This window comes from Orussus abietinus, unplaced genomic scaffold, assembly GCF_000612105.2.
Source record: "Orussus abietinus isolate OABI.00-Male unplaced genomic scaffold, Oabi_2.0 scaffold34, whole genome shotgun sequence".
NCBI classification, from domain to species: Eukaryota; Metazoa; Arthropoda; class Insecta; order Hymenoptera; family Orussidae; genus Orussus; species Orussus abietinus.
The window spans coordinates 766,157-791,678 of NW_019394290.1; the positions used below are offsets into that span (position 1 = coordinate 766,157).

General features: G+C 55.6%; 1 protein-coding gene across 1 annotated transcript in view; it reads left to right on the plus strand.

Annotated features, from left to right (window-relative positions):
- The first annotated feature begins 4,528 nt into the window (after nucleotides 1–4,528).
- Nucleotides 4,529–25,522, plus strand: part of LOC105696218 (probable nuclear hormone receptor HR3) — a 49,232-nt gene continuing 28,238 nt past the window's right edge. The window contains exon 1 of the mRNA XM_023434983.1: nucleotides 4,529–4,688. Within this exon, the coding sequence (XP_023290751.1) occupies nucleotides 4,529–4,688 (160 nt within the window). The remainder of the gene's footprint in view (nucleotides 4,689–25,522) is intronic.

Below are 25,522 nucleotides of genomic sequence, written 5' to 3' on the forward strand. Positions count from 1 at the left end.
GGCGACCGGGTGACCCAGAGTTTCCTCGGATGCTCCTTCGACGGAGGCCGTCGGTTCCTCTCCTTTCCTTTCCCTCCCTCCGAGGGGTCGACCTCCTCGCCTTCCATCCCCACTGGGCGGCGAGTCTCCCAGGCGCTTAGCCGGGAAAGAAACAGGAACCGTGACGTAACCGGTACCTTGCGGTACTCCTGCCGGCGAGCCTACATTACGTGATCCGCGGCCACGCACTTAGAGAGGAACACCGCTATCCGTTTGTCTTGGCGAGGACGAGGGGACGGAGGTAACGCCGGGCCTCGATCGGAATCCCGTTTACCGGGGTCCACGGAGATCGGCGTCGTCGACGCGGTCGGTGCCGGAGAGGAATCGGCCCTTTGGCCACTTTTAGTCGAAGGTTCGACGCGCTCTCGGATAGCTAGGATTAATTCCACCTTGGCACGGAGACGACCGCGTATCCATATTACGCCATTTTCCGTCCAGGTATCCCGCCCGGCAAAGAGGGTATCCCCTCCGCTCCTCGCTTTTTACGATCCACGTAGCCGCACTCGCGATCGGAGAGGCACCCCGCTATCCGTCCGTCCTGGCCGAAGGTGCACCCAAGGGTACCCAGGAGTGCTCCTCGTAGATCGTAGTCCCGTATCGCGACAATAACGGATCCCGAAATTCGGGAGTTCCGTGAAAACCTGGACCGACCTAGGAAGTCCCATTTGACTCGCCCTTCGTCCTTTCCTTTTTGCTTTCTCCCCGTTTCTCCTGCCGGTCCACCTGCGGGCCGCGATTTCGGCACTTTCACATCCGCCTCTTACATCGGCGAATCCCCCTACCCCGGGGAGTCTCGCGGCTTTCTCGAGTATGCCGTACGCGCATCCGGGAAGTACAGTTACGAGTACCGTATCGAAAACGCCGCGACCGGCTCTCTCGCTAAGAAGGAATCGGCCAATTCCCTGCGAGTCGCCCGAGGCCCGGCTTTGACGAGCCCGCCGAGGAGGAGCGACTCGGCCGAAAAGGACGTGTCCTTTTCTACTCCGGATCGAGCTGGAATTAATCATCCCGCCTCGATGACCCCTAATTACCGCATGTGGCCTTTCCGGCTCGATTCGCGGATGGGAGCCACCCTTGGGTTCGATCGTCGCCGATTTGGAGTCGATCGAACTCGGCGGATCGGGGGTCGGCGACGATTCGAAAAGAGTCTCGAGAGTACGTCGGGCTACGTCTTTCCCAGTGATCGCCGTGCCGTAAGGTCAGGCAATGGCATTAATGCGGTTAGGCGGAATAAACGGGTGGGAGGGCGCGCAACGCGCAGGCGTGCTACGACGGCATCGACGAGAGCTCTTTTTGAATGTCCCCCCCGCGGGCCCCGAAGCAGCGTAGAGCTTTTTCCGAGCACGGCGTGGCCGAGGGTGCCGGGTTCTCCCCGATCGAAGGAGTACGAGCTTTCGCCCGCCACGGCGCATGCACGGAAAGCGAGCGAGGGCCGGGTTACGCTCGCGAGGTTTGACGTCACGCCGAGTGAGCTCGACTATCGAGTGCACGTGACGCGGCTACGTCACTCGCGGTTCAAACCCGGAGCGGAGACGAGCTTTTTTCGAAAAGGCCGGGCCCGAACGAGGGCACCGGATTTTGTAATCGACCGGACCGAGAAGAGCCCGACGCAATCGGTCGAGTTTGGCATTGAAACTGGTACCACGTGCTTGTACCATTTGAATGTATTAAAATTATCTTACGAAGGCGAGCGCAATTTTTTTCAGGTGATTTTCGAGTTAACCGAATTTTCGGACGATTTTTATCTGAAACTGCCGTTAAAATCCGGTCGACGAAGAAGGTTGGATTCGGCTAGAGGTTGTTTTGGACTTTCAAGGGATTGAATTTTTGGGGCAGGAATGGATTTCGGTCGGGCACGTTTTGGTTTTTATTTCGCTCGAGAGACTCAAGGCCGAGAAGGAGATTTCGACCCAGAGAAGTACTCTCGCTTTCTGCTTCGCAGCCTCTCTGTCGCCGCTCGAGTATCGACTCGTCAACGGTTCGCGCGCCCGGCCGTGATCCCGGGTACGTGCACGTAATATCCCCGGTTGTTAATCGAGCGCCTCTTATCGCCTCCCCTGGCACGGATGTACGCCTTCCCCGATCTCTGTACGTCCCAAAATATACGATACATATATATATATATATACAGATTTAATTACTCGCTACTCGGGATATCAACGTCCTCGTTCGCCCGGATAATCGCACGATTAATTGGATAAAGGAAGGAACGCGATCGAGCCCATCGCAGACAATCAATCGAGCCTTCGGCTCCATCCCTTAAAGCTCGCCAGAGAGTCAACCCCGAAGCTCGGTCGAAAGTACGGCTACGACCAGCCCCGGACTCGTCCGGGGGTAGAGTCATGCGCCCCTCCGCCAGCCTAGTGTAACCGAGCCTGGGGGCGTCGGGACGCGGGCGTCCCGGGCTACCATCTGGTGGCGAAACCCCTAAGTTCGCCGACGTTCCCCATAAGTGCACCACCGAAACGAAACGTCAGTTCCGAGAGGCCTGGAGATCCGCGGAATAGGTCCCGAGTATTCGCGGCCAGCTTGGGGTAGGGTCTCAGGGCGAGACGGAGCGAGTCGGCCGCGTCGAGGGCGCGAATCCGCGAGAGTTTCAGTGAGTTCGATTGATCGGCAAAACCACCCCTTGCGCGGTCCGCGTTCCCTCGGGTTCCCCGGTGTAGTTTCGCGACAACCTCGTCTACCTCGACGTCTTCCTCGACCGCCCCCGCGCGGTGTCATCGGCGGGGAATGGTCGGAAAGAAAAAATCCCTGTCGCTTCGAGGCTGACAGGGTGGCTTCGGGAGCCCTTCCAGGGCCTCCAGGGGTGCGAGATCCGAGGTCGCGGGGCACGTGCCTCCTCTCCGGGGCGATTCGTCCCTCGCCGTTGACGACGTCACTCTAGGACCCCGTCTCTTCGGACCGGTGCTCGATATCGTTTTCAAGTTCGTCACGTGTCGCCTTCGAGGCTTGGAACCTTGAAGCTGGGCTCGAGGACCTCCAGGGATGCTCCGCTCGAAGGAGAGGGTGTCGTCGCGGACGGTACGGCGAGTCTCTGCCTCGGGGTGATGCATCTCGGTTTCCCTTTCCCAGGGTGGTCTCGTTCTGGTTTTACCGGGGTATCGACTATTCCATTCGAGTCATTTCCGCTCGCAGATTCGAGATAAGGGTGGCGCGGGCAAAACGCTCGCGTTTACTGGAATGGAGGTTAAACGAGGAACGAACGATGCCTGCGCTTCTTCTAAATAGATTTCTGGTGCAAGTTGGCCGGAATTGCTGATTTCGATCTTTTTTAACGCGCAGGGAAAACTCCCAGAACCGTGACATCAGAAATCGGATCGTCCGTATTTTTAAAACAAGAGGAACGGTAGAGCGATAAAATCATCATCCTTAATCGCTGGGGGATCTGTGAGGAGACTCGTCCAAAATGATCGCATAATCCGATTCGGAGTGCAGAGGGCGGCGTCTTTGCTTCACCCCAAAGATGGCTAGAAGTTCACCCCCGGGGCTTTGATACGATAAACAAGCCCCAGTGACCCATTGACTCTGTAACCTGGTCGCGCTTCTTTCACCCTAACGCCCAAGGGCCGAGGTTCGGAAAAAGCCTAAGGTCGGCATCCAGTTTCTTCGGATGACGGACAGTAGTCCCTCGAGTCACGACCAAATTGAATTTCGATTCAATCGATTTCACTCCAATCGAGACATTTACAGGAAATATAGGCAAATCCATTTACCTATCGTATCGTCCTACTTGTCAGAGATTTAAAAAGAAATTATTTACTCAGCGATGAGGTGCCCGGCATAATCAAGAAATTATAAAATTATCGAACCGATGCCCGGTGCACGGAACCTGCCGGTCGAAGAATTTTTGAAAGAACCCCTCTCGGACCTTTTCGCGTTCCCAGGTCCCGGAACGGCCAATTTCCCGTCACGAAAATTCCAAAACCTTTCAGGGCGAGCTCGAGGGAACTCGGTTTTCGGGGGGCGAGAATTTTCCCAGCGGAAGCTCCAATCGATCGGAGAGAACCGGACTCGGCCATCGCATCAAAACTGGAGAACCGATGATCGCCCACAGGCTCCGATCGGCCAAGGAACCATGGCCTTGATATCGATTTCGAGGCTCGGCAGCCACTCGCCCTTTCGGAAGACCATGCCCTGTGATTCGCGGAAAATCGACCTGAATTAACCCCGAAGTTTATAGACCGCTAGTTTACGCAATTTGGGCGGAATCGGGCCGAATCGTCGCGTCTCCGCGATCGGCGGACAAACCGCGACGTTCGGGCAGTTATTCGGCCCCTTATGATACATCGGGAGGACGATCACGATCGGCGCGATCTCGGGTCCCTCGAAAGCTCGGGCAGGGAATCCTCGAGTCGATAATCGGGCCCAACCTGGTCGATGTCGGGCGCGCCGGGTCGGGGGAGGTGATGTCGCGGTTGTAGCAGGAAGTGGCGCATGACCGAGGGTCAGGAACATCGAAATCTTCGATTTCGGATTTCCGCGAGACATGGCGGAAGGCGCGGGCAGCCCGGGCGCCGTGGTGCCCTCGAGTAGTCCCCAGAATCAGCAGCCCCAGCAGCAGCAACAGCAGCAACAGCCGCAGCAGCCGGCCCAGCCCCCGGATATCAGCAGTTCCCAGCTGCCGACCCCGCCGATCACCGGAACAGGTACCGCCAGAAGTACGCTGCGATGTGTGTCCATTTTTTTCGCGAATCCCGGCCTACCCAAGAGCAACGATTCCGACCCTCGGAAACCTCGCGGTCCCCGAGCACTCCGACCGTTAGAAACGGTCTCGTCGTCGGGGACGCGAGTCGTCGACCGGCCATTGTCCATCGTGGCGTCCAACGGCCTTGGTCGGGGGGATCCCGAGATCGGTCCCGGTCGGGGAAACGGTGACTTCCGCGTTTAAGGAGGCGATCGGCGATCGGGGTCTTCGAAAAAGGTGCAATTTACTCCGCGCGGAGGCAGCGATCGCGATTAATTTCCGCGATCGGCGGGTCCCCCGCGGCGCCGGCGGGGAGGGGGTCTTAGTTTATGCCTTTATGGTAATGCCGGGCACGATGCGAGCTTACGGGGCCCGCGGCTTAGCGGCTCGTTCGCGCTAGCGGATCTGTCGGTCAAGTAACGGCACCGGGCCGGAGTACCGCTAGCGCGAGCCTCTGACGCGGTTGCCGGACGCGACCGTTAGCTCGTCGTGCCCCCACGTGGTTTCCCGGCCCGACTCCGAGCCGCCTCCGGGGGAGGGAAATAATTGCGCGACTTCGCGCGACACCTCCGGCGTTTCAGCGCCGTTTTAATCGCCGCGCCTTGGCGGCCTGAAACAGGGCCCGCCGTTCCCAAGGTGAAAGACGGCCCAACAGGTGCCGGACGCCGTTTCAGAGGTTAGCGCGGCGAGCGCGTCTCCTCGCCTCCTCGAGGCTGTTTTATATTTCCCGGGAGTCCGAAACCGACCAACGCCTCGTTTGCGTCTTTCCACCGAAGAGATCTCTCTGGAGAAAATCCGAGGAAATCGCGCCTTATGCAAATATGTGAGAAACGGGGATTGAACGATAGGCATTGGACGATACGGAGGTATTATCGATAACTTACAAAAGATGACGTCGGCGTGATTCCGCCGAGCGATGAAAATTCAGCTCGAATCGAAAAGGTGCGACGAGTCTCGGCGCCACGCGTACTCGGGTACGTAATTTCGCGCGCGTAGGTATTCGCCGAGTACCCCGACATACGTGCACGAGCGCGCCATGCCAGTAGGCCAAGAGTTCGACGGCCCGCAGCCTTGGCAAGGCCGGTGCCTCGGCGAGACGAGGTTCGACGCATCGCTGGCGGATGGCGCTCGCGTCGGCGGCGACGCGGCTGCTCGAGTCGACTTTACCGACCAGCGGCGCGCGCTGGCCAGTCGGTAATCGCCGCGCCGTACCCGCGGAGGTCTGCCCGACCGACCGCGCTTTCGCGACCGCCGCGCAATACGGGAAACGCGATTGCGCCAGACCGGGCGATGAGGCAATCTCTGTCGTAACGAGGCATTGACTTTTCGCTGAAAAGCGCTCAATGAAATACTAAGCGCGGGATATCTCGGCAGGACTGCCGCCGACTTGCGACACCTTTCGGCTAGGATGTGCCCGACGTCGTGGTCCGAATTGCCGAGAACCGGACGCCCCGAGCGGCTCGCTTACCGGACATTCGAGCCGACCGCTCCTTTTGGCGAGACCTAAAAGTAAGCGTCGATTCCTTATTTCCTTTTCGAAGTCCTTGCGCGGCCATTTTGGTCCCTCTTGTCGATTTTTAGCCTTACTCGATTCGGGACTCGACGAGTAGGGCCGATTTCGGTCGCGATTTTAATCGAGGAAATCTCTCGGGGCGCGCAGTGGCCCGTCTCCGTTTCGTTTATCGAAACTTCCTTCGCGTCTCGCTCGGCCGAGCCGCGAGTTTAGGTTATGTTGCACTCCGCAACACGGCGCACGCGGTTGCGTATCGCGGAAACGCCGGGAAACATGCAAATCGCCGAGCGGCAGGAAAGAATGGGACTCGCCGAGGGTAAGAGTGTCATACGACGCTGATTTACGAGAGTTCGTGCCTAGCCCCTCTTTTTCCTTTTCCCCTCGTTCCTTCTTTTTTCCCGGCGTTGAGGCTATAACACCCTCATAGATTTATGCGAAATACCCGGCGCTCGGCCGGGGAAAAAAAGGAACGGGGAGAAATAACGGATCGCGCTCGTTGAATTATTCCGTTTGTATACAGGCGTCCCCGCCGGGCAACGGTAACAGTGGTATCGTTGACGCGGGCCGAATTTAAAGCTCCGGGAGCCACCATTAATTTGCTCGGCTGTTATGACCGTTTTACAATAATCGACTCGAACGGGACCGCGCTCGCGAGTAATATATTCCCGGACTAAACCCTGGGAGATACTTTTTATTCTCGCGCATCGGCCGGGAGGGGGTGGGGTTGCAAATGCAAAACGGTCGTCGAGAACCTCGGTCGGTAAATCTCTTAGGCTATCCGAGTGGCGGCGTGCCGATGCGAAACAACGAGCGCCGAGTCGGCGTTGCAAGACCGAGACTTCCCATTGCGACACAACGGCCGCCGACAACGATCGCTTCTTACGTTAGACCGATCTCCCAAACGCCGGCAAGAAAATAATGGGCTTTCGAGGTGCGCGAGCGTACGCGCGAATAACGCGAAAATCCGAGGAGTCATCGGCGTGACTCGTCGGCGAGGACGAGAGAGGCCGCGAGAGACCGCGACCGGACGCGAGATCCTCTTAGGGTCGCAACCAAAATTTCAGGAAAGCAGAAATCGAGAACCCGATCTGGACAACCGGCGGAACGAGGATTCAAAAAATCGAGGGAGACCCGATCTTTCGAGTAAAGTCGAGCGAGGCGGGGCAGGCGACTCAAAAGAGACTTCAGGGTCGGCGAGTGTCGCGAGTCGCGTGTATGTGGGTCAGGAGGGAAGAGACCGACGACGTCGTCGGATCGTCTCCGTCTTCGGAAGCCGAGGACGAGGCTCCTAGTTACCGAGATCTTTCTCGGAAACGTCCGGCGTCCACCTCCATCGAGCTCGGAGATCCTCGCCGAGAGCCTCTGCCTTGAGAAAAAGGGACGCGACCCCGCCCGATTCGTCGAATTCGCCCCAAAATGGGAACCTCTCCAGGTCGCGCGATCGGCACCCGGGAAGTCGAGAAAAGAGAGATCGCGGAGGAGAGGGCGACTCTCTTCCGCGGGGGAAGAGAAATTAAAAGTCGAGTTTCAAAGTTCTCCGTCGTCTCTGGTCTCGTCGACCGCGAAGGTCCGTCGTCGTCGACGTCGTACCTCGGGCCTCTCGAGAGGGCTTCCGGGCCAATCGATAGCATCTCGAAATTCACCGTTCGATTGCGCAATCGATCTCGAAACTTTCTCCGCCGAAGATCCGGCTCGGCGTCGAACGATCAAAGAAAGGAGAAAAAAGGAAGGGAGAGGCAGAGGGAGCCGGCGAACGGGATTATCCGCGGAGGCGCTCTCCCCTTTTCTCGCTGAGCGTCTCTCGTACGTGTCGCACTCGCGCCTCCCGTACATGTCGCGTACACGTCGCGTACATGTCGCGTACATGTCGCGAGCACACCGCGAGCTCGCCGATACGATCCCGAGGCGTAGCCCCTAGCTACGCCGCGGAGCGAGCGGGTTAAGGAGAGCCATCCGTCAAGCTAGTCGCTACTTTCCCTGCCCGGGGCACCAAAATCGTTTCCGATCTCGGCCCACGGGGGCGCCATTTTTTTCCTCCTCTCCCCTTCCTTTATTTTTCGCGAGACCGGCCGCGGAAGCCGGTTTCCCGACGACCAGGAACGACGCCCAAATTTTCGACGACGACCCCCACCCGAAGGGCGTCGAATTTTACGAGACCGCCGGAAGCCCACCGCTTTCGGAAAGGAACGGGTATATGGCCGATACTCGGCGTTCGCCTTTTTCGCGACGCCACGAAGGACTCGGTTCTCCAAGATGGCCGCCGTGTCCTTCGCGAGCCCCGCCCTCCGGCGCTTCCGATCTCCTGATCCGACTTTATGATTCGATATCGATTTTACGAGATGGGAAACACCTCATGGAACTACGGCTAAAAAATGGTCGTCCCTTCTTGCCAGTCTCCAAAATTACGACGAACCGTTCCTTCCTCTTCTCGACCGCTTAAACGGGGTTCCCGGCGCTTCCATGTAATCGTCTACCTTTTTCATCGACATTCGAGGTATTCGTTGATTCGTTGACTCGTGGATTCGCCCGCGAGGAAATATCGCGAGAATCACCTCCGGAGATGAGCAGCCGTGCTCGAAGCGGCCGGCGGACCTCGTCCGGAGTCTTTGTCTTTCCTCCGCGGATTACCATAAACTTTCCCAAGCGGGGAAACGTTCTCTCTCGTAGGAAGGAACGTTTCGGATTGCATTGCGTGCCATTACGAGGCGCGTACCCTCTGTACCCTCGGTACCGTCTCCGCACCTCTTCGCGGCGTTACCGCGATGCGTTCGGCAACGACGCCGACGTGACCGAGAATCGCGCGTACATCCGCACGTACCCCCTTCGATTGTGTGCACGTTTTCGTCCACGCACTTGCGTCACATACGGATGCGCGCACGCGTACACGCGTTGTATGCAGGCTCGAGGACGCGAAGACGCGTGCGTTGCACCTCGATAGAAGGATTCTTGCGCAAGCCTCCGCTCGCCCCGGCTCTCGTTCGGTTTTCTTCTCTCTCGTTTTCCTTCTTTTTCTGCTCGACCATGTTTCGGATATCCGAATGATTACGCACTTTTGTACACTCATATATTTTTTTCACGTTTATTTTCCAGCTGCCATATGCGGTAGAAAGTGCCCACCTTAATCGTATGAATCAGTGGCTCAAAAAATACGGGTTTTGTCGTCGACGAAATGGGATGCGTTTTTTTTTTTTCTTTCATTTCCGAGTAGTGGGGCAATTTTTGGTTTCCTCGTAATTGACGGTGGGGACGAATGGAAACGATTAGACATTGATTTTTCTCGCGTAATTACGTAAGGTTTAAATTAATCGACGTCGCAGCTCCGTGGCGAGGAAAGCGACTGAACGGAAGTTCGGGACAAATCCTTGATTAATTAAATCAATCCGAGACCCGAAGATCGACCGACGCGAGAGATTCTCCCTTTTTACGTACCGAATAGATTTCACGAAGCACAGCTGAACAGGTAATTACTCGGCAGGACAGCGGGCAATTATCGAGCGACCGAAAGCTCCAGGTGCGTCTTTGCAGCAGCTGTTAATCGATCCGAGGCCGTAATCTCCGTTTTTAACTTATTTAATAAGTCGATCTCCTCGGTAATTTCGCAGGCACGCAATCGAGAGCGTACTTCGAATCTGACGCGACCCGAAAATACGCACATTACGCTTCCGAAAATTGAAATTCCAATTAAAAAAATTCCATTTTGCCCCCCTCGTTCCATCAAGATATTCGCGCGAAGGCAAACGGTGCAACGAATTTCAAAACGCGGGGCGTTACAGTTTATCGTGAAAGTGGGTAAACATTTTTTCCGGAAAAGGCGGAATTTCCCCTCCGCGTTTCCGAGGAGGCCAACGTCCCGCGGTCTAAACGAGCTAATAATAAACGGGAGCGATTATGATAAGTCGAAGATACGGCGAGGTGATAACCGAGCCGTGTTATTATTACGGGCTCCTGGCGTTTTGCCCCGACCACGTGTATTCGGTGGCAGTCCACGAGCATAGGGAGACAAAGATTCCCCGAGCCCGAGGGTGATGAGATTCTTCTAAAAATCACTTCGTGCCTCTGCCAACTTTCCTTCGTCCATCCGCTTCCCTGCCTTTTTCTTCCCGAGGCCGACTCTTTCCGCCTCCGCGAAAGAGTGGACGTTTCTACGAAATTGCTTATGCCCTCGCTATATCTTTTCCCGGCCGAATTTGGTTGCGAATTGACGAGGACGACGTAGATATAAATATCAACGCCGCTTGGAAATGATTTTTTATTCGAAGATTAACCAGGATTTTACCTCGTACCGTCATTTTTCATTCGGCCGAATGTCCGAATCGGCTTGGAGGGGCGCGATGGATAAAGCGACGCATTTATCGGAATATATGCCGAATATATCGCGAGCGTATCACGAGAGGTAGCCAAGGTAGGAAGAGGTCGCGAACAGCCGAGCAGGCAGGCCGCTCGGGAGACCTAGATTTCATTTTCGTTGATGAGTTTGGCTCGAGCCCAACTCAACTAAATATACTCTTTCTCTTTCCTCCCTCTCCCCGCGGTCTCTCCGTCTCCTCCCTCTCGTCGGGGTGCACCACCTCGTTCGGGTCGCGCGGGATGACGCTCAGATGTCAGGGGACCACCTCGGAGCTCGGCAGGTGCGAGGGCAGAAAATTCGAAAGTCTCGTAAAGACGCAGAACCGCATCCGTGCGCAATCCGTGCGCATCCGCGACAGCTGCGAATCGTTTGCCAGCCACGAGAGGCCTTAAAAAAGACTCGCACGGGCGAGGCATTTAGCCTGATTTTCGACGGATTGATACTCCGCGAAGTGGGATATCGAAAGTCGCGTAAAGTCGTGCAGCGAGATGCCCGTCCGGTGCCCCGGCGAGGTCCGCAGGTTTCCGCGACAGCTGAAAATTGTTTACGCTTTTAAATGGTCGCCTGCTCGCCCGGTGCAATCTTCGGCTTGATTTTCGATGAATTAATATTCACCGGAACTCGAAGGCAGGTTCGCCGAGTCGCGTCGATCGATCCGATGGACTCGAGATCGTGGATTAAACTAAGTACGTAATTGCGGGTACGCCTCCTGGAATCGTGAAATTGCATCCTGCCTTGGAACGGGATACTCGGAACCGGGAATCGAGCGCCTCCTGGAAGATTCCCCCAAGAAGATGCTTTGGGGAAAAGGGGTGTTTTTCGCGAAAAGAAGCTTTTCTCGAGACGAAAAACTTTTTAGGTTACTGGGAACCGATTGAAAGTCGACTGGTACCAAAGAAATTGGAATCGATCTCTTCCGAATCGAGGCCCTCTGGCATTTTGCGACTCGCCTCGAAATTTTCCAAATTTCCGAAAAATCGTTCAAGGCGGCCTCGAGCTTCTCGTCGTCCGAACGACGCGAAGGACCAATGGCAGAAAAAGTGGGTCCTACCCCGGTATCCTCCGGGGCCCTCTTGTAAATCATCCCCGACACCGGTACTCTCGTCGCCCCGGCAGGTCGCCGTTTCGAAATTTCCACGCGTCGTGCCAGAGAACGGAACTTCGGGAACGGGTTACCGACCCGCGTTCGCCGCATCCTAATTTACGACGCGGCGGATCCGCAGCGGGGAAAACGTCCCCGGTAGCCGGCCGAGACGGGGCGGACGAAACGCGGGCCCGACCTACACTTGGCACCAGGTAAACCGGCACCCCGTGGTCATATTTCGGACACTTTGATTTCGCCCCCGACCCGACTCGGAGTTTCAACAATCGGGCTCGTCGGACACAATGGGCTGTGCAATAAAATTCCCCCCGATGCTCGAAGTTCGGAAATTCTCGACTCTTGGGTTAAACGGGCCCCAAAACTGACCTCTTCCCAGGTGGCTTTGCTAATTACTCCGCACCGTTTCTCGATCTCGGTGCCCGGAATTGTCGAAAGTCACCGGAGGAAATTCGGATCGGCCCGATCGGGCCTGCTAAATTTCATCGGAAACCGGGTCATCGATCGGGTCGCGGGTCACCGGCTAAGCCGTTTAATCGAAGGCTCTAAGACGGCACTCGCCGACGGGAGGACGGTAATATACTTCCTTCCAAATAATTGAACCCGAGAACGTACATCCTCGTCGACGACGCCGCGTAAAAACGCGACCACGGTCATGTACTTAACCGGGCATTACTTTTTCCCCCATCGGTGGCAGGGGCCTCCATCGTTATTCCGGATGGCGCTTAACGTCGCCAGATACCGTAATCCGTATTTTCATGCACACCTCGTAACGACCGTAACACCGCGAATGGGTAATTCCTTCGCGTACTTCTTTTTTCATATTTCCCTCGATATATTCTTTTTCTACGGCTTTGTCGCCGGACCGCTAGGTTGCGCGTTCCGGTGGACTCTGGGAAAAAGAGCCGAAAGAAAGCCGACCAGTAAACGTAACTCGTAATCCCGCCAGCCATGTCCACCTGTAAACCCGTCGATCGTATCGGCAGATAACCCGGGAAAAATCATCTCGTCCAGTTAAAGGCGATCTCCGGGCCGGGCACTCCCGTAGCTCCTGGATCGGCTATATTTACCGTTGATCGCGTAAGAATATTCGCGTCGGCATTCCCGACAGAGAGAGGAGTCACTTTTCCGTCCCTCTCGGAGGTGCGTGCGCGAATGCGCGTTTCCTCGGGCCCGAGAGAGCCGGGCTAAAAGTTGCTTTCACGGATTGCACAACCGGGCGCAATCGCGGCTTTTCGGTGACATGAATTTAAATCGTGGCCCGCCGTGGAGTAACTGTACTTTCGACGAGTACCGGAGCTACGACACCGCCTCCCGATTCGTCCCACGGGTTTCGGGGATTTACCGTTCGCCGCTCTTGCCCGCGCGTGAGAAACTCATTTCGGAACGCTGCCTCGCGATCCACGCATTTTTTATTCGATTTATTCCGAATCGAAGCGTTTCCTTTCCGTGAAAAATCGACCTTCGAAGAAAGTCCGGCTCCTACGACGTATCGACCGCTCTTGCGCTTCCTATTGCTAATGGCACCCAGCCTCCTCTCTTGTTTTCGACCAACTGGCAAGTTTATCGCGCGAGTGGAGTCCATTGTTGCGTGCGAGAGCCGATGATTCATTTTTTTATTCCCACCCGAGCGATCGCCGGCCCGGCGACGCGAACGACGGCCAATCGGTAGTTTTATCGGCGCGTTGACCCCGAGTAGTTTGGGAAGGTTTTTTCTAAGGCTCGATTCCTCCTTCGGAAAGCTCCTCCTACATTTCACGTCGAAGAAGGCCCCCTTATTCGAGGGCTCTTTAAACGTCCCTCGGGAGGAAGATTCCATTCATCGCCGACGAATTCCTCTGCCATCCTTTTTAATTGCGTTCGTCGTTATTTTATAAGAAAGAAAAATAAAAAGGGCCAGGGTATCAATTATTATTTTTATTTCCCCTATCTGGGAACGGTTCGGTCGCGTCGTCTCCAATTTTTTTCCTCGCCTGGAATGAGGGAAAAGAATTTTTTATATTTCGAGTCGTTAGAAGTCGTCGCACAGGCGAGGGGCGATAAAGGCCGACTTAAAGGAGACGCAAACGAGAGTCGGCGTTTACCCCGTCCGAACGCGCGGCCTCTTATCTGACGGAATTTTTATCTCGAACGAGGAAACCCGATGATACCGACATTTGCATTTCGAGGGAACGCTCCGCCGCGGGAACTTCCTTCGACGTCGGCTCGCAAACTATTCGGCACGCGATTAAGCGAAGGCTTTGAAGTATTATCGGACCAATCGAGGGCCTTTACGTTCGCTCGTAATTAAGCAACTATCCGACACCCCATTTTTCCGCACTAAAATTTTTTTTCTCCCTTCCTTCGATTTCCCCCCACGTAGCTCGGGGTTTCGGCGACGATTTAATCAATTCTGCATCACCTTGATTTTTTGCACGAATAAAAATGCAGGACCTTCGCCATCCGCTCGGCAGAGACCGGGTGAACGACCGACGGTTCTCGCCCGGGCGGACCGCGAGCGCCAGAGGGGCGCAATCGGACCGATATCGCCGATTATCGGCCGCGACCGATAAATCTCCCCCAGGAAGCGACTCGACTCGCCGTGTATCTCGGCACGTAGGACCCGAATGAGTTAATGAATTCCGAGGATTCGCTCCGCCCGGGCCGGGCATTCGGTCATTCGTATTCGTGTTCGGGCCCGCGGCGGCGCCGGTCATCGAGCTCGGCCGAGGCACCGCTCGGGAAGGTAGGTCATTGACAGCGAAGCTCACGTAGATAACAGTAATCTGTCGAAAAGCGGCTTGCCGGGTCGCCAGCTCGCGAGCGAGTGACGAATCTCGCCCGGTTGCGCAACCGAAACGGTACCCGGCCGTCGACTCGCTCCTGCACCGGCTCGATTTCGATCGGATTTTTCTCTCTTTCCATTCCGCCTTCGAATACACGTCGATTTATTTTCCCTCGTCGTTTCCACCGGTTGGTCGCTGTTTCGAGGATGGGGGATTACGAAATCGAATATTTCTTTTATGTAGCTGGTGGCTCTTTTCGGGGGTGGGAAGATTCAAGGACCGAATCGAAATGGATTTTGGAGCCGGGCGAAATTTCTGAGGGTCCGTCGAAAATGGAGCTTTTATTGGTCGGGGTGTCGGAGGGATCCCTGACTTCGGGTCCCGAGGGATTCGTCGAACCCAGGGCATCGGGCGGGACCGTGGCTCTCGCCGAGAGTCGAGGCGAGAATTTCGTAGCCGCGACGAAAATAGAGCCTATTTCCGTCCAACTATGACAGCCCGGACGCTATATTCCGCTAATCTGCCGAGCCCTAACGGAATGGCCGCCCCCTGATCGACCGAGACCGGACCCAGCGGACTCGCGGGCCCATTCATGGCGGCGCCCTCGGGAATCGCGAATCGGTCTCCAAAAGTCAAATACCTGGATGCGGTGTCTCGTAGACATCGACAAGCATTGCACGAATTCGAGGACAAACGGAGGAAAAGGTATCGGTATTGTGGTACTTCCGGGTTGGAGACGATCCTTGGACCCGCGAAGAATCGAGGAAGCGCCCGAAAGAGTCCGCATACAATATCTCTTTCCATCTTTTCACCCCTCATTTCTTCCGCGTTTCCATCCCCGGGAACATTGGTCCTTTTTTTGGGGCCCTTTTTATTTATGATCCTCCCACGTCCCGGGACCCGATCGGTGGGACGCGAATTAAAAGGACCTAACGGTAGGATATCGAGTGTCCGCCGTTAACCGCTATGCGCTGCTCTTATTTGTCCATAACTTTTTAAGGGATCCCATTGCCGAGTCCGCGAGGCCGCATTGTCGATCGACTCGGATGGCACGGTGCATTGTGAGGAGTCCTTTATTCGCCGGGCAGGTAGCTCTCATCCTCCGAAAACGCTGAATATCTCTTCGTAAGGCGATCGATCGGTCCAGATTTCGATCTTCCGCCCTTAGTGCCGAATCGGCTCTGTTAAAAAAACTCGCCGACTCCCGTTACGGAGGGTGAACCGTAAACCGTTAGCTCGTTAACAATGACAACGCAACGAGTAGAAATTTTTAATATTTTTCCTATAATGCTAATAAATTGTATTTTTTGTTATGATTGAGATTTTCGAGGTGAGCAATGCGAAAACCATTGAGATAGGTCCAGGACCCCGAGTTCGCCGCGAGTTAAATGGACGCACCTGACGAGGGTGAAAGGGGAAAGCCACCCCATTTTGTCCCGGTGGATTACGCGCCCTCTTGCTCTCTTTCAGAAAGCGTCGTTTAGGGGCCCTCCAGACCTCGACAACCCCTTCCGAGCGGGTAATCAGAGGATAATATCGGAAGTGCCTTACATTCAGATACACCTCGTTACATGTTTCTATTTATACCCCCGTTTGTACACCGTAATCGATACAATTATAATAACCAATGCCCCTCGGACCTCCCCGCGATTAATAAACCCTTCCGTAATCCCCGATAAATTCTTCTCTCCCTTAATAAAAAAAATTCCCGAGAGAAAATATTTTATATGAACATTCCTGTAATCGGTTAATTAGACACGTAAATTCCGACGGACTTTTAACGTCCGGGGAAAAAGGAAGAGATTTACGAAAAACCAGGCGGGTCGGGTCTACCACCCCTAGGGTGCTGAAAATCCCGGCAAGTTTTCCGAGGGATTCGGCTGAATAATTGAATCGACCTCGGCTTCCCGCAGGTGCGACTCCTTGGAGTTTCTTGCGTTTCGCCAGGAGAGGACCGCATCGAGGCCGAGAAGAGTCCGCTGCAGTCCTATTCAGGGCCGGCGAACAATAACCAAAAAGAAAGAGGCCTCTCGGCAACGGTAGCTTCGCAGAGCCGATAATGGCCGCCAATAAAAATGGCCTCGGGCTCTGTTAAGGGTGCCGTTGACCAAACCCGGGCCTCCCGCCAGGACGGGAAACCGACACCGTAAAATCGGCGACGCCGACGAGACACAACGCCCGCCTTTGTAATTGTCGGTCAATTACCGCAGGTACTGCCCTAACCCGGACTACCCTCGACTTGCCCGAAGCGGGCCCCTGACTTTCCCGAGATATGGCCCCCTGGGTGCCTGCCCCTCTCGACCCTCGCAGCAAAATTTGCATCTTGGAATGCCCCAAAATTTTCGCAGCCTTGTTACCAAATTATAAATAACGACGAAATTAATTCTTGGAGCAAAAACGGGTACCAGCAATTTTTGGCCGATTTATTAATTTTTACAGTTATTAGAATTTTTACTCCTAGAGAGAGTCTCGAGATTCGTCTCTCTGAGAACCAGGTCCGGTGAAATTTCGGCCGGGAAGTCGTGGGATTTTTCGGAGCCCTCGTCGGAGGACGACGGGTGAATTACCGTCCGGATAATTTTCCACGAAATAGGACGCAACTTCTTAGACTCGAGTTTGCCGTATTTAGCCCGGAAGAGAATGGGCACGAAGAAATTCGCCTAACGCCCGTTACGTTCCATAATTCAGTCGCGTGAGCTCTCTCTCTCTCCCTCCTGCCGTCCTTGTTGCTTCTATGAATGGAGATAGCGGCCTGCGCGCGCACTATTACGGTGTTCTCGCACCGTGAAGACCATAACAAAGTTCCGAAAATAACGCGCCGGTTGCTTTACCCGACTCGTCGTTCTCCTTCGCTTCCAAGAGGAGTAGACGACGCGTCGAGGACCTACCCCAACGCGTCGCCTCTTTCGCGCATTTTTTTACAATCAATTTTTGTCAATCAATCCTTCGCCTCGCTCGAATATATCGAAAACTCTTATCAATGCAGAAAAAAAAATATTCTTTCGCGCGAATTCCTCTTCATGGAGAAAGACGAGGAAAAACGAGAACCGCGATAAACATTTGAAATCCCAGTAACGCCGGAACGCGTAAATCCTCGGGAGTAGGAAGTGAGCAGGAAGCGAGCAGGAAGTCCGCAGGACCTCTCCCGCGGGACGCGCTCCATGAATGGAGAGCGCGCGCGCGAGCGCGCCTCCCGGTTACGGCGTTCCCGCACGGTGAACACCATAACAAAGTCCGAAAGATACAACTCCGCTCCACGGAGTTCCATTCAAGTATCGGCCCCTCCGCCCGGAGGGGGTTGGCGGGGCGAGAGCCTACCCCAACGCGGCGGTCTCTTCAACCCTTCCCAGGGCGGGGGGCGCGCCCGGGGAGGGGCGCGCCCCTCTCTCTCTCGCTCCCTCGGCGGGCCTCCCTCCCTCTCGCGGCGCACTCGCTCTCTCCCTCTCTCCCTACGGCCGAGGGAAAACGATGGTGGGGCTTTCTGGTCTTGCGCGCACCAGTCAACCCAGAGCCACGGTCGCGCGAGAACCACATCTCCGGAGGCGCGCCACCCGAGGACCGGCTGTCGAGGATCGACCGGAGCGCGCGACCGCCGCGCGACGACACGGCCGGGTCCGCGCCCGGCCGCGCGACATGGACCGCTTCGCTCCCGACCACGGGCCCCGACCGGCGGTCACCTGACCCGACGCGGCGCGCCGAGCCGAGCCGAGCCGATAGGCCGAGGGATCGATAGCGCCCCAGGAGTCGCGCCCGGCCCCGAGGGATGCCGCGGGCGCTCCGCTGAGGGCGTGTGGCTCCACCGGCGCCCGGGCCGCCGCACGGCGCGACGCGAGGGGTTGCCCCGCCGCGCCGCGATCGGGTGGGGGTGGTGTTTATCGAGCCGGGATCGAACCTCGCGAGGAACTCGCGCGGAACTCGCGCGGGAGCTTCGAGTCGCCGAGTGAAAGTGTCCGGTTGTGCGCCCGGAGGAGAGGAGCGAACCCTCGCCGCGAGTCCGCCGAAAGCTCCGAAAGTGAGGTGTGATTTTAACCCAGTTGGCTCGGCTTCTCCTCCTCGTGCCCGGTCCCGCACCCGGGAGGGAGAGAGAGAGAGAAGCGGAGGGATCTTCGGTGGGTTGGTTTTCGTATGCATCTTTTTTTCTTCCTTTATTTTTCCCCGCGTTTTGTCTCCCGAGGGAGAAACGACTCTTTAAATAAGACTCGGCACGGAATATGGAGAGCTCCTCTGTACCCTGTACGGATGGTGCGGGGTACTCGCCCTTTTTTTTTCCCCGCTTCCTGAAATAGCATTTTATTTTTGGTGGGGCTCGGAAATCGTTTTATATTTGGACTCCGTTTTCGGGGGTGATTGAATTACCCGGATCGAAGCTTCCGTGTATCGTCCCGTCGTAAATGGCGCAGGGTTGTTCCAGGGTGGATTTCTCGTTTCGACCAATTTCCGCGGCTTTTCCGTCCTTCTTTCGTTGGTAGTTTCTTCCGGAAGTAGCTCCTCTTTTCCGTTATATTCGGAGGAAGAGGAGAGAGAATTATCAGAAATTTAGATGACCCGGAGGCCGGGAACGGTGCACAGTTTTCCCCAAAGTACGTGCAGGGGTGTACTCGCGTCTCTTTTTTTCCCCAGTTTATCTCCGTTTATCCTTCCTTGACTCCGGCCATTGCCGGTCTTTAGTTTCTCCCCCCCTTCGCGAAGGATTTCGTCGAGTGACCATTACCTCGTTTTTCGAGAGAGACGCGTTTAAGAGAGGTTTCGTTGACCCGGAGTTTAAAAATATCGGTGCGAACGTATCCTAACCTACGATGAATGCAGGAATACGCGTCCTGCTTCTTCCGTTCGCTCCACCCTCCTCTTTCCCGTCCACTCCAAATACGCGATATTGAGGATTTTTTTGTAGCCGAAAAAAATTTGAAGAACGACCTCGCCGACCAGCCGAAAAGTAACGATCCATCGTACTTTCCTTCCCTGACGGTCTGTATCGATCCGCTCTTAAATTACCCTTATCTTCTTTTTACCCCTATGTATCCGCGCCGTGATTAAAAAAACGACGATCGAGCATATCGGAATCGATCCGAGAGCGCGAGATATCCCAGCATCCACGCACCGCGCCCTTCTTCCTCCGTTTTCTCCGTCCTCCTCCTCGGGTCTCGGCGGCCGGGCCTCCCTCCGTTCCCCGGCGGTCTCCGTTATGGATATTATTAAGTAATACATCGCACGCACACGCGTGAGCAAGTATCTGGCCGTCCCGGCGACGCGACGAGAGCGAGCGAACGGCACGACGACGGAGCACCGTGCTAACGGGGACCTACATAAGCGAGGCGCAAGACCGCCTCGGTGTGCGCACGTGAACGAGAAATTGCGGGTTCTCAACCGGGTCCATTGTCGGCCGAGCTTAACCTGAACGCGCTCTTATCACCGCCGAGGGGACGATTTTCTCCTCGCCTCCACCGCGCCGATTTCTGCCCGACTCTCGCCGAGACGGTCGGCCAATTTGTTTTAATCAGCCGGGGGAGGTGTCGAGGAAACGTCATTCGCCGAAATTAACGTCAACCGGGAGTTGTTTATGCGCCACCCCGGAACCCCCCCCAAGACCTTATCAGCCCGCCGGAATGAGGCCGCTGAAAAATGGAATTAATTGACGAAGAAGCGTGCAGTGCCGTGGGAAAGGTGGAGGAGCGGGAACGTCGGATAAGGACGACTCGACGGGGGCACGGTCGCGGGTCGATCCGGACGAGTTTAACGAATTTTCAATCGCCTCGGCGGGGTCGTTAAGAGGAGCGTTTGCGATTCGGCGGGGTTCGGAGGATCTCCCGGAAATGGAAACGTGGGTTCTGGGGATGGTTCGGTCACTCGGTCGCGTTTAATCCGTCCAATTCCGTCCACTTTGAGCGATTTACCTCCCGCTTCGCCCAACGGGCCGGATGAAATAAAAACCCGGAGACATTGCGGGGCTGTCCGAAGGAGATAAAGAGCGTTACGCGAGAGGCGTGATTCTGTACTTTTTTGTTTTTCCTTTTTTCTCCCCCGTCTCTCGGTCGGCGCTCGCCGCGATTTCTCCAGCCGCATTCCGGGTCCTTTGGCGAATTCCGAATTCGCGGCCGATTTTTGAATGATTAATCGAGAGCGGGTGAAGCCGAGGAGCTCGGGTTTACGAGGCGTGTAAGTACGGACATGGCTTGGCAAGCAGGCGGTAATTCCACTAGAACGGGTTCATGACCCAAACAACGGCCATGTAACTCAGCCAATAATTTATATATTGTAGTAACCGGCTACTCGTTGCAGTTCAAAACTTCCATTAACCTCGCGCGCTGGAATTTTATACCCGACCCCGCGGACCCTGTTATTCCGATGCAAAGGGTTAATTTCGAGAGTACTCGTCGCTTCCGAACGCGTACATCCATCCCCGATCCAATAACGCCGGAAAGCTCATCTCCGGTAGAAGAACGTTATTCTTTTTCCCCGCAATTTCCCCCGTCGAAGCTATCGAACCCTTTAATGAGTTCCGGCCCTATGCACGCACGCCGTCCCGCCGTCGAATAATTAATCGAAACTTTGCGATCGAACGGGAACCCGCGGCTCGAGATTTATTTTTACTCGGCCAATTCGTCCGACCGATACCCCGGCAAATTCTCGATACCGATAATTCATTTTGGTAACACCCCTCGGAGGTTCCGAGGCAACCGGTCGATTCTAAGTGCCCTTCGCGACTCTTGCCCTCGTCAAAAATCGGAAAGTCCATTTTTCCCCGATTTCTCATCCGTGTTTATACTTCCGCCGGTGCTTTTCCCGTCGGAGCCATCGAACCCTTCTCGATCGGGGTATAGAGTTTCTGAATAATTAATTGGAACCGTGGAAACGGAAGAGCTTGCTCGCGGTCCGCCTTTACTTGGCCGAGCGGCTTGGCTCGGCCGGCAGGCGGTACTCCTACTAGAACGGCTACGTGTACACGACCTAAATAAGATGCGATGCCCCCTCGGCGAAAATAATTCATACTCCGACTGTGCGAGCCACGGTGGCACGGTGCAACGATTCCGCGCAAGAGTCGCCGCCCGACTCGACGCCCGCGTCGCTTCCGCCCCGCGAGAAACCCCGTTTCCGGAATCCAAGCCCCGGTTTCGCTTTCCACCGGGGGTGCCAAGGAGGGTGACACCTGGTCGCCATTTTGGTACCCAAATAGTCCGAGAAGAGGAGAGCCAGAGATTGCCAAGAAGTTCGATCCGAGATCCGTCGCTGCATCGACCGTTACGCGAATCCTGGCACGGATGGATGCCCGATGATAATATTATTTAAATATTCGAAAATCCAAACTTTTAATATTCAGGTGGGAAGAGGGGGGTACCGCGCGTGCACCTCTCCTTTCTCCCCCTCTTGCGTCCCTCTGCCAGAGAAAAAAATCAGATACCCCTCGAAAACCTCGCCAAACCGCGACCTACCCCGAACTCATCTCGCGCGACATCCCACCCCGGACAACGTCCCAATGCACCGGATATACGCCGGATATGCCCCGTTTCGGGCTCGCGCTCTGCCAGTCATCGGGGTGCATCTCCCCGGATGGAAAAAAAAAATGTCTCGCATAATATGCGAACACGGTCCCCGTCCATATGTGGGACGAGAAGGCACTGGGCCACTAGGGCCGAGCCCTCGCACCCGCGAGCGTGCGCGTACCTGGGTGCCCGCGTGCACTCCGATGCTCCCGTTCTCGGTGTCGACGACTCGGTTCTCCGTGCACGTCCCCGCACTCGTTCGCCCGCAGGTGTATGCGCTCTCGCGCACATGCTTGCACCCCCTGCACGTAGGTGCATCCACTGGCGGGCGCGGGGGTGGACGTGCCCGCACATGGACCGGTGGGCACGTATAGTGAATTCCGCCCTGGCCGTCCATATCCACGAGCTATAGTGCAGTCGGGCGTATAGTCGGCCAGGGAACCACTATAGGCCAGAAGGGAGGCAGCCCGTTGCCGGTGGTCGCTCGCTCGGTCGCCAGGCCCGCTCGATAGCAAAGTGCGGTTCCCCTCGACGAGCTTTCGTGCTTGCAGTGGTGCAAGCTTAAAGGGGAACCTCTCGAGTCGGAGGTGCCAGCCCCGGAACGACACCACCGGGGCAACTCGGTCTCGACGCGTCGCGCGGTGCGCTGGATCGGGGGATGGTCTTCTACTAGAAATTATTGTCGGATTTGAAAATTCGAGCGGGTCGTTCCTTTTTTCGGGACTCTTTTAATTTCGTGATTCCGTCCCGGCTTAAATGCGCTAGTTGGGGATTATCGATCGGAAAGGGTCATTCGAGAGGATCGTGGCGGAGTCCGCGTTGCCAACCTGGAGTATCGTTGCGTCGAACAATGAGCTCCTTTTGCAGCCTCCCGGCTCGAAGAAATTCGCAATACCGCCTCGAATCCGTTCCGCTTGGCATTCGAGTCTACTTTCCGCATTAAGTACCGAGGCGACACCTCGCGAAGTGCATTACGCGGTTACACCGGTTCACCTGCATGTAACTCGCGGCCCGGCAAGCGCGACCTTTGCAGCCTGTAAACGGGGAAACGCTGCTAAAACCCCCGCGGAATTACGTAAACACGAAAATAGAGACAAGCGAGGTGCAAATTTATGCAAATTCCTCGAAATTTCCGCGGACCGCGCGCCCCTGCAAAATGCACCTGCACGGAGTTAAGTATTTGCGAATCCGCGAATATTCGCCGCGCTCGCGCTCCCTGCTAACGAGTGCTCCGCTGCTGCAAAATGCATCGCGCGAATCCGATGGGAAAATCGTTTAACAAATATGGAACGTTAATTATCATTTATTGCGGGAATTTTCGGGGACGAGGACTTTTGCTTCGATCCATCCGGGGAGGTCGTCGGAGATGCCGGTTTCGCCGATTTCTGCATTTTCGATCCGCGGCCGGCCCGAAGACACCTCGGCGCGGCAAAGGTGCAGCTCTGAATATGCAGCTGCACATCCGGAACGGAGCGCGTTCACTCTTCGGACCGCCCGAGGCCGGTGCTCCACTTTTGCCCAGCGCGACGGCACCGCGAAGTCGTCGACGTTGCGCCGAGAAAAATGGATTTTACCTGTTACCGTGCGCACGTTACGCGTATACACGGGTATTACCAGCTCGCGGGGTAATTATTACGGCGAGTCCGCCGCGGTACCGCTTCCCACGGGCGACTTGCCGCGAGATATTCCCAGAGTTTGTCGGACGTTTCTCCACCCAAATTTTTCAGCCCATTCCGCGCCACCGATCTCTCCCGACTAACCCTCGACGCCGAACGACGCGTAGAGAAATTTCGAAAATATTTTACGGTTCGCCACCTTGACGATGCATGGAAGCCCCAAGCGGGATATCTTTATCGATGTAGATCTCGTGGACAGGGAATTTTTTGAGGAAGGGGAAAAACGTAACGATTGCCAAAGTCTCTCATGGGTCGGAGCTCTCCGAATTTCGTGCGAAGGGCAGCCCTGCTTCACGGGGTGGCTTGGCTGCTTGCAGATCGCCCCCAGGATGCGCGCCCCCGACGGAGACCCGGCCGTTGGCTGAGCCCTAGGGAGGTTTTCTCCTCGCACGGAGGTACGGAGGAGGGACGAGGTGCCGACTGGTGTACATAGATATTTAACGTGAAACGTGTTCAGTGCTCGACGCGAACGTCATGTGACGTCGACGGGAGTCGCGACGTCGCACGGCTCTGGGAGTCCCGCTGGACCCCGGGAACCTGGACACGGGAAGGCCTCACCACGGCGTTCAACATGTTTGAGATGTGGAGCGCGGTGAGTTCCAAGTTGGAACACTCCGCGACCTCCTCGGCGTCGCCGATACCCCTGACCTCGCATACGCCGCAAACTCCGCATACCTCCTCGGGGAGTATCAAAGGTAACCACGATTTTACAACCCCTCAGCCGATGACTTTAGTCCGGCAGACACGCAGACCGTTTTTTTAAGCAACGCGAATGCGACGAATTCCATTTATCGCGAATATTTGCAATAATTGCCCGAATCGACGAGTCGGTTGAGTCGGCGTCGATTAGGAATAGCTAACGGAGGAACCCTCGGTCCTCTTATTAATTTCGTGGAAAATTAATCGACCGGGATCGGACCCGGGAAATTAAGTCAATCGAGAGTGACAAAGTCGGTTCGTCTCAAAGCAGGAGGGAATGGAGGCAGTCCGATCGACCCAGTGGCTGATTTCCGGGATTATAATTAAAAGGAGAATCCGCGTCAGAGGGGCGGGGGCAGCAGAGATCGCGGGGGTCGCGCGGAATTCCGAATTAAATGGATCTTCCGCTTTCGAGGGTCTCGACGAGGCTCGAGGAAGACTTCTCCGCGTTTTATTCCTCCCTCGGCTAAGGGTCGCAAAGGGGTGGAAGCGGAAACTCGGAAGACGAGGGAGGGTCCTTGCGACCGGAGCCTTCGAGACTTTGGTTCCCGTAAATGGATGCAATTACTTAATTGACTTTTGACTCATCGCCGGGCCACTGCCGATGCTCGCGGAGAATCATCGATCTCGAGGTGCCGATGATCCTAAAAATCGTGGAAAAATGGAATTTTATTTTTTATCCATAATCGATTCGCGTCTCCTTTTCGAGATTTTACTCTTGCTCTTTCGGATCATTTTTTGAAACCAAAGCTCGCATCGGTCGCGAAAAAAATATTACGCGGTCGCTGTCCGTCGCTCCTTTGCTTATAATTTTCTCGGCGAGATCGGTCCCGGTCCCGTGGCAGAGACCGATTCCGCTCGGCATGGCAATTCCGCGGGGCAGGGATTTCGCAAGAGGGGTTTCCGAACCGGTCCCCTCCTGGCCGAATTCAACGATTTCAATGAACTCTCCCCGTGGATGTATATAGCCTCGCTTTCACCCACGAAAAAATCTGCGTCGGTGACGACATAGTCGTCCGCGGCGCGCCATTGGTACCAACCGGCAGCGGCCTCGGTTAAACGTTAATAACGCCGGCTAGGTTGTCCTAAACCCGCTTAATATCCGGCAGAAATACAAAAAAGACCGCGACGATTTTTCTTTCGTTGAATTTAATTTCTAAGCACGTTTTATCGATTTACTTAAACATATCGGTTTATGCGCGAGTCGGCCTCTTCGGG